We start from the raw sequence: 12432 nt of genomic DNA, 5'->3' as shown, positions 1-12432 counted from the left end.
GCTCAGTATTAGCCTTGAGATTCCAGATTCAAGGCACAGGCTCTTTCACATCCCAGGCCAAACTGCAGGACTATAAATCGACAGTAATTTTGCAGTGGACGACAGGGAATAATATGAAAAGAAGACACAAGAATATGCTTTCCGTAAGTAATAAAAGGAAGCAATATCAGGGAGTCATGAGAATTTCGTGTAGGTTGGGGGTTTGAATGTAGCAGAAGTTGTAGGTGTTTGAATGCCCTTATAATGAAAAGGAATGTGGCTTAGTACCCCATCTGGAGATATTTCTTTCTACTTGTTCTAGGGTTGCCAATCCCCAGATGGGGGCAGGGGATCCCCTGGTTTGGAGGCCCTCCCCCCTCTTCAGGGTCATCAGAAAGCGGGGGAGGGGAGGGAAATGTCTTCTGGGAACTCTATTATTCCCTATGGAGATTCATTCCCATAGAAAATCATGGAGAATTGATCCGCGGGTATCTGGGGGGGGGGCTGTTTTTTGGGGTAGAGGCACCAAATTTTCAGTATAGCATCTAGTGCCTCTCTCCAAAATGCCCCCCATGTCTCAAAAAGATTGGACCAGGGGGTCCAATTCTATGAGCCCCAAAAGAAAGTGCCCCTATGCTTCATTATTTCCTATGGAAGGAAGGAATTGAAAAGGTGTGCCGCCCCTTTAAATGTGATGACCAGAACTCCCTTTGGAGTTCAATTATGCTTGTCACAGCCTTGATCTTGGCTCTGCCCCTAATGTCTCCTGGCTCCACCCCTAGAGTCTCCAGATATTTCTTGAATTGGACTTGGCAACCCTAACTTGTTCCATTCTGCTAAAACCAAGGAAAAGTTTTAATTGATGAACAGTGTGGATCACTGTTGCGCTGCAGCAAGGGTTATATAGTGTTTAAGAATATAAAACAACCCAAACACTGTTGCAGACTTGTGCTTGTTGCAGGGGTATATTAGATGAAGAGTACAGCAGCATGGGATTTATAATGTGCATGATGTCAGACAACCGAAAGGCATATATACGGTAGATTTGCATTTTTAAAAACGGCAACCGCACAGGCATCGCAAGATCCGCTTGGGAACACCACAAACATCCGGGACAAATGCACAACTAATTCAGCAAAAGTCAGGCCTATTTTGCCGAGGTGAATGAACTTTCAGGGTAATATTTAGAGTTAACAGAAGTTTGCAATTCAACACAACGGGTGACATTTCGAATCTGGACACGCATGAAACAGCAAGGAAACCTTGACTTGAAATTCTCTGTGCAAGTTCCAGAGAGAAGCACCGCTAGCATTTAGCTCGTCGTTTATACAGCAAAATAACATTTTCCTGTGCAGGGAAAAACTTTCAATAACATTGCAACTAGGATTCGATGGTATATAAAATGTTGAACATCCAAGTTACTTCTCCACTAAGCTGAGCTATCGCATCAGAAGCTAAAGCATGGCTCAGAGATCCCCACTGGAGCGAATGGAGTCAGGTGCGTAGAAGCTAGTTTTGCTGAGGTTGTGGGGCTGACACTCCTTTTTGGTTCTAGGTGTTTTAAGAAATATCCCCCTATGAGCTTTTTTTAAAACATCACCTCTGTAGGAAGAGGCAGTTCTGCAATAAAAATACCTTTGAACTTAGTAACCCACAAGGGTTTTCCCCCGTTCTTGTTTTCAAGAGTTAAGCGAAGGGCTAATTTGAATTCTATTAACACACTTTTAAAGCGTCACCGTGATGATCTCACCATAATCTAGGTCTCTGGCATATTAAGATGGCAACGCTGCAAAGAGCAAAAGCATTTATGGTGAGAATCTCCAGGGGTTAGTTAGAACTGTGTGGAAGCTACAACTTTCTTAGATGCCAATTACCTATAATGTTATGGGCCACTGTTACATATGCAGACTTATGACGCAATGAGAAGAGAGGAGGTATGCATTCTTAGTTTGTCGGAGGATGTACGCTTTGGGCAATGCCATTTTTCAAATGCCCAGGCCAGTGAACATTTCAGACTGCAAAATAAAGCAATTGGTGGATAGGGTTGCCAAGTCCAATTCAAGAAATATCTGGTGATTTTGGGGGTGGAGCCAGGAGACTTTGGGGGTGGAGCCAAAATCAAGGCTGTGACAAGCATAATTGAACTCCAAAGGGAGTTCTGGCCATCACATTAAAAGGGACGGCACACCTTTTCAATTCCTTCCTTCCATAGGAAATAATGAAGGATAGGGGCACCTTCTATTGGGGCTCACAGAATTGGACCCCCTGGTCCAATATTTTTGAAACTTGGGGGGTATTTTGGGGAGAGGCACTAGATGCTATACTGAAAATTTTGTGCCTCTACCCTAAAAAAACAGCCCCCCCAAGCCCCAAATACCCACGGATCAATTCTCCATGATTTCCTATGGGAATAAATCTCCCTAGGGAATAATAGAGTTCCCAGCAGACATTTCCCTCCCCTCCCCTCGGTTTCTGACGACCCTGAAGCGGGGGGAGGGCCTCCAAACCGGGGGATCCCCTGCCCCCACCTGGGGATTGGCAACCCTATTGGTGGAGGATTAAAAACAGAAAATCACGTATCCCTGTTCATAGATCCAGGTGAACAGCCGTGTCGGTCTGAAGCAGCAGAACAAAGTTTGAGTCCTTGAAGGGGCACCCTTAAGACCAACCAAGTTTTATTCAAGGTGCGAGCTTTTGTGTTCATGCAGGTTTCTTCAGATATAATGAAATCGAAATTACCAGTCCATACATATAGGAAGAGGGTGAGCGGTAAATTAGCATACAGCATATGAAGATGTTTCACAGATTCAAGGACCAAACAGGAACAGCACGCTTGTATGCTTGCACACAGAAAGCCAGTTTGGTGCAGTGGTTTAGTCCGCGGACGATTATCCGGGAGAACCGGGGTTTGATTCCCCACTCCTCCACTTGCAGCTTCTGGAATGGCTTTGGGGTCAGCCATAGCTCTCGCAGGAGTTGTCCTTGAAAGGGCAGCTGCTGTAAGAGCTCTCTCAGCCCCACCCACCTCAGAGGGTGTCGGTTGTGGGAGAAGAAGATAAAGGAGATGGTGAGTTTTCGCATACAGCTTACCACAGGGTCACTTTCCTGTTCTCTCCGCAGCGTCCGTCGGATTTCCCACTCTCTGCGCCGAAATTACAGGAAGTGCCATGGCTTTTGCATAGCAAACGTAAACCACTAAAACCCAGTTTACGTTTGCTACGCAAAAGCCGCGGCACTTCCTGTAACTCCAGCGCAGATAATGGAAAATTCGACAGATGCTGCGGAGAGAACAGGAACGTGACTGCGTGATAAGCTGTGTGTGAAAATGGTGAGACTCTGAGATTCAGAGTACAGGGCAGGGTATAAATCCAATATCTTCTTCTAAATCCAGTATACCTTGAATAAAACTTCGTTGGTCTTAAAGGGCTCAAACTTTATATTCCTGTTCACACCAAAGATGAAACTGTTGTATCTGACAAAGGGAGCTTCAATTCTTGAAAGCTTAAACCACTAGAATCTCGTTGGTCTCTAAATTGCTGGATGCAGACTCGAGCTCTTCTGCTGGAGACCATCATGGCTGCTCCCCTCTGAAACTTGTTCAAAAGTTCTGGCAAGGTGCAAGGACATCCCTCAGTCCAAAGGGAAAGAGATGCTGTTCCCTAGACCACGAATGTGTTTCCCAAGCTCCCTCTCTTTCACTCAAGTGTCCTGTCTTTGCTTGGACACAAATCTTACAATTCAGTGTTGCAAGCACTGCAACAGCTGGCTTGCATCCTACTCTTTGGACTCTCTCCCTCAAATGGCCTCTTGGGCTCGAGACACAGATGCCAGGAAAACGACAACAGCAACACAACAAGCCTGCTCTTACCAGGCTCTGCGTGACTGCCATCGTTGCGTGCTTCTGCGGAGTCTGCCACATCGCCACTCATCTTGATATCTGAAAACGAGACACACGCTGATTTTAATAGCCGGTCACAATCTCCTCCAGTGCATGTGCCTTCCACTACACGGCATCAATGAGCGGGCAATTATAATAAGCCATCAGACTTTCAAATTCCCCGTTCCTACACAGCTACGCTCTGGAATATTCATAAGTTCAGGCAACTGACAGGTTCCTCCTGCCGCCCGGGACTCTTCGCTCCCTTCCATTTGAGTTCTCTCCAGTGTCTTCTTAATTCATCTCCCTGATCCTAGCTCAGGAAAGAGGGACGGAGAAGCAGAAAGCAGAAAACCGGGAGGAAAAGCCGAGGTCTTTCTTGAAGGACTTTCCCTCTTGAAGCTGGAGAAAGCTGGGCTAGGCTGGGAAGACTGCTTCTTCATTCCACCTTTGTCTTAACCATCCTACCACACTTCCCAGTCAGGAAGGCCAACTTTGATTGGTCGTCACTTGGACAATGTATATATAATATACTGTACGGCTGTGGTTCCCAACCTTCTGGTATAGTGACCCACGAGTCCAGTTTTTAGGGTTGCCAATCCCCCAGTTGGCTGGGAAGCCTGGCGTATCACAGTGAAAGTCTGAATCCAAGCAAAAAACTGTGAGATAATTAACAAAGAAACTCAATACGCAACTTAATAATCTTGTTGCAAAATATTTCAAATGCAGAAACTTATTAACTAAATTACAAATACTTAAAAGATACACGACACAAGAAATCATAATATCAAAAAGTCATCCTCCTTACAATCAAGCGATTGCAACCATTGTTGAATTATTTCACAGTTTTTGCTTGGATTCAAATCCCCAGTTGGGGGCAGGGGATCCCCCCCCATTCGGAGGCGCTCCCCCTGTTTCAGGGTCATCGGAAAGTGTGGGGAGGAGGCAAATGTCTGCTAAGCACTCCGTTATACCCTATAGAGACAAATTCCTATAGAGTATAAAGGAGAATTGATCTGTGGATATTAGACGCTCTCAGGGGGCTGTTTTGGGGGCAGAGGCACCAAAGTTTCAGCATAGCATCCGGTGCCTCTCCTCAAAACAATCCTTAAGTTTCAAAAAGATAGGACCAGGAGGTCCAATTCTATGAGCCCCCAAGGAAGGTGCCCCTATCCTTCATTATTCCTAATGGAGGGAAGGCATTTAAAAGGCGTGCAATCCTTTTAAATCCTTTTTAGAACTCTCAGAGTTCAATCGTGCTTGTTACGCCCTTGCTCCCAGCTCCACCCTCAAAGCCCCAGATATTTCTTGAGTCGGACGTGGCAACCCTAAATTTACTTAATATGGCGAGCATACACAAATCTGAATGTACAAATCAATAACAAGGCTGGGACCCAGAATCACAGGCTACGTGACCCACTAGGACCCACCGGTTGGGAAACAGAGCTTTACCGGATTGCCGAAATCTGCTCTTGCACCCCGTCACTTATTCACTGAAACAAGATCTTGCAGAAAATGGTAGAATAATGGCAGAATAACACTGAAGTCCTTTCTCACAACGTATAGCGCTCATCCGAGTTCATTGTCCCAACAACTCTTACAACTATGTCGCGCAGTAGGCCAGTCTAATTCTTGAACTTCACACAGGTTTCCCCTAAATTATAAAGCCATTTTGCCTCACTGGGACTGTGAATGGCCAGTGTTATTCACAAAAATTACAGATTGTGACTGGGAAAGAATCAGTCGTCTAAGGCATCCAGCCCGGGCGATATCTGAACAAGGGACCTTTTAGCTCACAGCTCAACCTCATCACTGCTGAGCAATCAAGAAGCTCGAATAATAGAAGACCATTCCTTTTCCCATTTGCGCATCTCCTCCCCGATTATTTCCATGGCATTTTAATTTCCATAAACGCGGATGGGCTGCCAGTCTGCTAAGCAAACCAACCTACCCTCCTTCCCCTTATTCAATAACGTTTTGCCGACCGGCCGGAACTTTCAGTTAGAGTTTTAAACAATTTACCCTGAAGATTGACAGTCTCTGCCCCCAGCATTCAGGAACCCGAGTCTTCGCCACAACCGACAATGAATTTTGAGGCCTACGTCCCTTCTCAAGGCGCACCCACAACTCTTTGCATTAAGAGAGTCCAAGCAAAGAATCAAGAAGAGAAAGAAAGAGCATTAAAATACACCTGGACAAAAGCACTTTTTTTTTTTTAACTCTTTGCAACCTAGCTGGAAGGGAGGAAATTTTTTTAAAAGGCAATTTGCATAAGCCTCCAGTAGCCAATCCCCACCCCCTCCCCTCTTTCGGTACTGGAAGGCAATTTGCATCAGTTAATAACACTTTTATAATGCTCCATACGTGTGCTCCGCGGTTTAGCCAGGTGAGTTCGCTCCATTAAAGAGATATCGCGTGGAGCCTGGCAAAGGTTGTGTGGTTTAATTGTCCTTTGGACACAGGCAGGAGACAATGGATGCAACTTTTCCATAGCGTGCGCCAACAAGACCTGGAGGAAGTCTCCAAGGCATATGACTCAGGGACACTTTAAAGACAGCAACCCCAGTGAAATACATCCGTGCGATCTGGTTTTCACACTCTTGCTGGTATCGTGAAAGAGTTTGTCTGGGTCAGGCCAGAACTATGAACAGCCACGCAGATACAGAACCAGATCCAACCGGCGACTCTGTCCCTGGTCTGTGTGATGGGAGATGAGGCAGGATGTCCTGTTCTGCTAACCAAATCTCCAGGAATTTCCCAACCCTAAGCTGGCAACCCTGTTTTCTGTGCACTGCAGACATTTCTTTCTATCATTGTTATCCCTCTCTTAGAATCATAGAGTTGGAAGGGACCTCCGGGGTTATCTAGTCCAACCCCCTGCACAATGCAGGAAACTCACAAACACCTCCCCCTCGATTCACAGGATCTTCATTGCTGCATCGTTCCTTCGTCAAACAAGGAACTCAGAGCAGCGCACTCGGTTCTCCTCTCTTCCACTCTCTCCTCACAACAGCCCTGTGAGGTAGCTCTAGCTGAGAGGGAGTGACTGACTCATCCAGCAAGTTTCCAAGGCAGAGTGGGGATTTGAAGCTGGCTTCCCCAGATTCCCAGGCTAGCAGTCTAAACGCTACAGTCAAGGGTTGTCAAACATGCGGCCTGGGGGCCAAATTAGGACCCAGAGGGCTCCTATCAGCCCCCACCCTCCCTGAGCAACTGGTTTTTATCTGCTTCCTTCTTTCTTTCTTGCTTCCTTCTGCATCTGAGCTTGCTTAGCGAGGCTTGCTTAATCACACAGGAGCTACAGAGCAAAGCCTCTGTTTTCTCCATTGGCTGAGGCTCCTCCCTTGGGGAGGAAGAGGGGAGGGAGAGCTTGCTTTGCCAGATTCGCTTGATCGCACAGCAGAACAACTGAGCCAAGCCTCTCTTCCTTCTATTAGCTGGGGAAGAAGAAAAGAGCCCGAGCTTCCTTTGCCCACTTCCCTGGATCGCACAGGATAGATACCAAGAAAGCACCTTTAAGACCAATGCGTGCTAATATTTTAAGCATGTTTTTATTTTAAGCTTTTTAAAAATCTTTGTGTTTGTCCTTTATAAAGTCTACATCTCTAATACCTGGCGTTACATTTTATGACACACACGGCCTGGCCTGAAAAGGTCTCATTTATGTCAGATCCGGCCCTCATAACAAATGAGTTTGACACCCCTGCATTACATCATACTGGCTCTCATTCTGTGCATACAGCATCAAGCATAAAAGCTTCTGCCGCTATAAATTCATTTACTTTCAAGATGCCACAAGACTTTTTAAAAACCGAGGACCTAACCGGGGGAGAAGAAGAAGAAGATATTGGATTTATATCATGCCCTCCACTCCGAAGAGTCTCAGAGCGGCTCACAATCTCCTTTATCTCCCTCCCCCACAACAGACACCCTGTGAGGTAGATGAAGATATTGGATTTATATCCCGCCCTCCACTCTGAAGAGTCTCAGAGCGGCTTACAATCTCCTTTATCTTCCTCCCCCACAACAGACACCCTGTGAGGTGGATGGGGCTGGAGAGGGCTCTCACAGCAGCTGCCCTTTCAAGGACAGAGTCTCAGAGCAGCCTACAATCCCCTTTTCCTTCCTCCCCCACAACAGACACCCTGTGAGGTGGGTGGGGCTGGAGAGGGCTCTCACAGCAGCTGCCCTTTCAAGGACAGAGTCTTAGAGTGGCCTACAATCTTCTTTCCCTTCCTCCCTCATAAAAGACACCCTGTGAGGTGGGTGGGGCTGGAGAGGGCTCTCACAGCAGCTGCCCTTTCAAGGACAACCTCTGCCAGAGCTATGGCTGACCCAAGGCCATTCCAGCAGGTGCAAGTGGAGGAGTGGGGAATCAAACCCGGTTCTCCTACATAAGAGTCCGCACACTTAACTACTACACCAAACTGGCTCTCACAAGGACAGCTCTGCCAGAGCTATGGCTAACCCAAGGCCATTCCAGCAGGTGCAAGTGGAGGATTGGGGAATCAAACCCGGTTCTCCCAGATAAAAGTCCGCACACTTAACCACTACACCACACTGGCTCTCACAAGGACAGCTCTGCCAGAGCTATGGCTGACCCAAGGCCATTCCAGCAGGTGCAAGTGGAGGAGTGGGGAATCAAGCCCGGTTCTCCAAGATAAGAGTCCGCACACTTAACCACTACACCAAACTGGCTCTCCAGTTTGGAGACTTAGGGTCCTCTAAATGCACTTCACTCCATGGGGCAATCTTCACATGACTTGATCGTTTGCGCACTGCAGCGCCGAACTGAGGCTTACACATGCGAACTAGCTCTACACACAGCCTGCTGAACTTTCGGGCTCTGTCAATTGCACGCTTTCGGTACGGCCTAGCCCTGACGCAGAACACACAGCCCTGATAGGGATACTTGGAAGTGTTGCCAGCCTGCCAGGTCTAATTAAATTGGATTAAACATCAAAGAACCACCGGGGAACTGCTCAAGCTAGGGCAACAGGGCATCACATGGCGCATAATCAGCCTCCCCGCTTTGGATTCCTGGAGTGAAAAACGCCTTCAGAGCCGAAGCTGACAAGCCAATGGGGTTGCTGGCAGTGCAGTTGAGGAAATGGATTTGGCAGGAGCAACGATTCCCTGGGAAAGTGGTTCCTACTTCTGACACGTCCTCGCAGCGTTGACGGGAAGTTATTTGCCGAAGACCGGAATTTCCCTGGCTGTCCCTGCTGGAGCGCCTTGCGAAGGCACCTCGGATGGCTTCATCGAGTCAACCCGAGCGAGCGAGGGAATCAGGCCTCTGAGCTCTTGTGTAAGGCTGCGGGTTGTTATTACCACACGGGGCGAGTTGCACCTGCCAGCTTTCCCACACAGCTGCCTCCCCGCAGCTGGACTGCGCGGGGAGGTTTTGCTACCCAGTCAAAGGAGAGAAGAGCCATCCTCTCGAGGTCCCTCTACAGCTCTTTGGGCTCCCCAAGAGGCCAGCTGCTCTTCATTGCTGGCCACGCGGAGGTGCCTCTTCGACACGATGTAGGGTTGCCAACGTTCAGTGCTGGATTAAACCCCGTGGAGGCCCCTAGGCAGTCGAAATCTTGGGGGGCCCCCTCACAAATTATCTCAGAGTCTGAGTGCTCGCCCCGCTGACCACGGCTCCCGCTGCAGCCTGCAGGCACCTTCTCAAAAGCCCCTTTGACTAAGCTTCAGGGGAGAGGCAAACCTGGTGACAACACCAGCAATAGCCACACCAGGCAAGTCAGGCAGAGCGGCTTAGTTGCTGGCTGCACGCGGAGGCTGGGAGGGCTGCAAGCAGGGGGGAAATGGGGGGAGCTGGCCTGGGGCCCCTAAAGGTGTGGGGGCCCTTAGGCCAGCGCCTACTTGGCCTAATTGTTAATCCGGCCCTGCTAACATCCAGGCATATCTGAAATTACTATGGATCTCCAGACTTCAGAGATAAGAACATAAGAACATAAGAGAAGCCATGTTGGGTCAGGCCAACGGCTCATCCAGTCAAACACTCTGTGTCACATAAGAACATAAGAGAAGCCATGTTGGATCAGGCCAATGGCCCATCCAGTGCAACACTCTGTGTCACATAAGAACATAAGAGAAGCCCTGTTGGATCAGGCCAATAGCCCCTCCAGTGCAACACTCTGTGTCACATAAGAACATAAGAGAAGCCCTGTTGGATCAGGCCAGTGGCCCCTCCAGTCCAACACTCTGTGTCACAGAAGAACATAAGAGAAGCCATGTTGGATCAGGCCAACGGCCCATCCAGTCCAACACTCTGTGTCACATAAGAACATAAGAGAAGCCATGTTGGATCAGGCCAGTGGCCCATCCAGTCCAACACTCTGTGTCACAGAAGAACATAAGAGAAGCCATGTTGGATCAGGCCAGTGGCCCATCCAGTCCAACACTCTGTGTCACATAAGAACATAAGAGAAGCCATGTTGGATCAGGCCAGTGGCCCATCCAGTCCGACACTCTGTGTCACATAAGAACATAAGAGAAGCCATGTTGGATCAGGCCAGTGGCCCATCCAGTCCGACACTCTGTGTCACATAAGAACATAAGAGAAGCCATGTTGGATCAGGCCAATGGCCCCTCCAGTCCGACACTCTGTGTCACAGAAGAACATAAGAGAAGCCATGTTGGATCAGGCCAACGGCCCATCCAGTCCAACACTCTGTGTCACATAAGAACATAAGAGAAGCCATGTTGGATCAGGCCAGTGGCCCATCCAGTCCAACACTCTGTGTCACAGAAGAACATAAGAGAAGCCATGTTGGATCAGGCCAGTGGCCCATCCAGTCCAACACTCTGTGTCACATAAGAACATAAGAGAAGCCATGTTGGATCAGGCCAGTGGCCCATCCAGTCCGACACTCTGTCTCACATAAGAACATAAGAGAAGCCATGTTGGATCAGGCCAACGGCCCCTCCAGTCCGACACTCTGTGTCTCATAAGAACATAAGAGAAGCCATGTTGGATCAGGCCAATGGCCCATCCAGTCCAACACTCTGTGTCACACAGTGGCCAAAAATTTTATATATACACACACACTGTGGCTAATAGCCACTGATGGACCCGTGCTCCATATTTTTATCTAAACCCCTCTTGAAGGTGGCTATATTTGTGGCCGCCACCACCTCCTGTGGCAGTGAATTCCACATGTTAATCACCCTTTGGGTGAAGAAGTACTTCCTTTTATCCGTTTTAACCTCTCTGCTCAGCAATTTCATAGAATGCCCACGAGTTCTTGTATTGTGAGAAAGGGAGAAAAGTACTTCTTTCTCTGCTTTCTCCATCCCATGCATTATCTTGTAAACCTCTATCATGTCACCCCGCAGTCGACGTTTCTCCAAGCTAAAGAGTCCCAAGCGTTTCCACCTTGTTCCCCTGGAGAAAACGGCTGCTTTGGAAGGTGGGCTCTAGGGCATTGTACCCCACTGAGGCCCCTTCCACCCCCGAATCTTCAGGGATTTCCCAGCATGTAGTTGGGAACCTTAATCTTAAGGCAAATACTTTGGGAAAGCAAAACCAACCTCCCCTCCAATATGCTGTTCAACATTTCCTCCTTTACCGTGTGAACGGTGGGGGGGGGGCAGTAGGGTTGCCAGCTCTAGGTTGGGAAATACCTGGAGATTTTGGGGTGGAGCCTGGGGAAGGCGGGGTCTGGAGGAGGGGAGGGACCTCAGCAGGATATAACGCGATAGAGTCTACCCTCCAAAGAAGCCATTTTCTCCAGGTGAACTGATCTTGGTCATTTGGAGATCATTTGTAATAGCGGGAGATCTCCAGGTTCAACCTGGAGGATGGCAACCCTGTCAGCCTAGAACGCAGCGCAAGAAGAGCTACTGATCCGAATCCTGATCCTGACTAAGAGGCTAAGTGCTGGTCCGAGATAATGTGCGCACAAAGGATTTTTGTCACCAAACGTTTCTGACAAATGCTAATTGTTCCTGTCAATTTTCATTTTTAAACTTGCAGTGGGTTAAACTTTTAATGACATCCCAAACCACTCATGAGTCACATGGTATGTGTACTGCAGCTTGTAATACGTGTACTGCAGCTTGTATTATTTCTGGGACTGCAGATAAGAGTACAGAATAAGAAATGGCTTAAAACAAGTGTAATATAAACTGCAACTAAAACATCGACCACAACAGTCGCTATAAAAGTCATGTTTTAGCATTAATTGTGGTCATGCGATCTTAGGGCCAGCCAACCAATTACCCCTGTGAAACATAAGGCGCTATCTCTAAGCTGGAGATTCCCTCCTGAGATGGCTTTTATCAGTCGTTTCAATATGCTTCTGAGTATTTCTTCAGACTATTTACTATCTATATAAAATCCCAATATTTGCTACAATCCAGACAACAAAAATGACAAGGCAGCCTGGGCTAGTGACTGTGCCGTCAATCATAACACGTCGCTCAAAAACAAAAGCATGGTATGTTCAATGTACAGTTTTTTGGCATCATCATTATAGTTACACAGCAGTGTTCCAAGTACTTCACATAAATGATTAAGTTGTAATCCTTACATCACTGAGCGTTAAAGGTACGGCAGACTTTTT

General features: G+C 47.7%; 1 protein-coding gene across 2 annotated transcripts in view; it reads right to left on the bottom strand.

The window, feature by feature from the left end:
- POU2F3 (POU class 2 homeobox 3) overlaps positions 1–12432 on the bottom strand; it is a 183930-nt gene that overhangs the window by 163145 nt on the left and 8353 nt on the right. Inside the window, exon 2 of one of the 2 annotated variants that reach the window (XM_060251847.1) lies at positions 3848–3916. The exons of the other annotated variant lie outside the window; for it this stretch is intronic. Within the exon in view, the coding sequence (XP_060107830.1) occupies positions 3848–3916 (69 nt within the window). The remainder of the gene's footprint in view (positions 1–3847; positions 3917–12432) is intronic. 2 annotated transcript variants of the gene reach the window in all.

This window comes from Heteronotia binoei, chromosome 12 (genome assembly GCF_032191835.1).
Source record: "Heteronotia binoei isolate CCM8104 ecotype False Entrance Well chromosome 12, APGP_CSIRO_Hbin_v1, whole genome shotgun sequence".
In the NCBI taxonomy this organism is placed as follows: Eukaryota; Metazoa; Chordata; class Lepidosauria; order Squamata; family Gekkonidae; genus Heteronotia; species Heteronotia binoei.
This window is presented reverse-complemented; position numbering and strand designations above follow the sequence as displayed.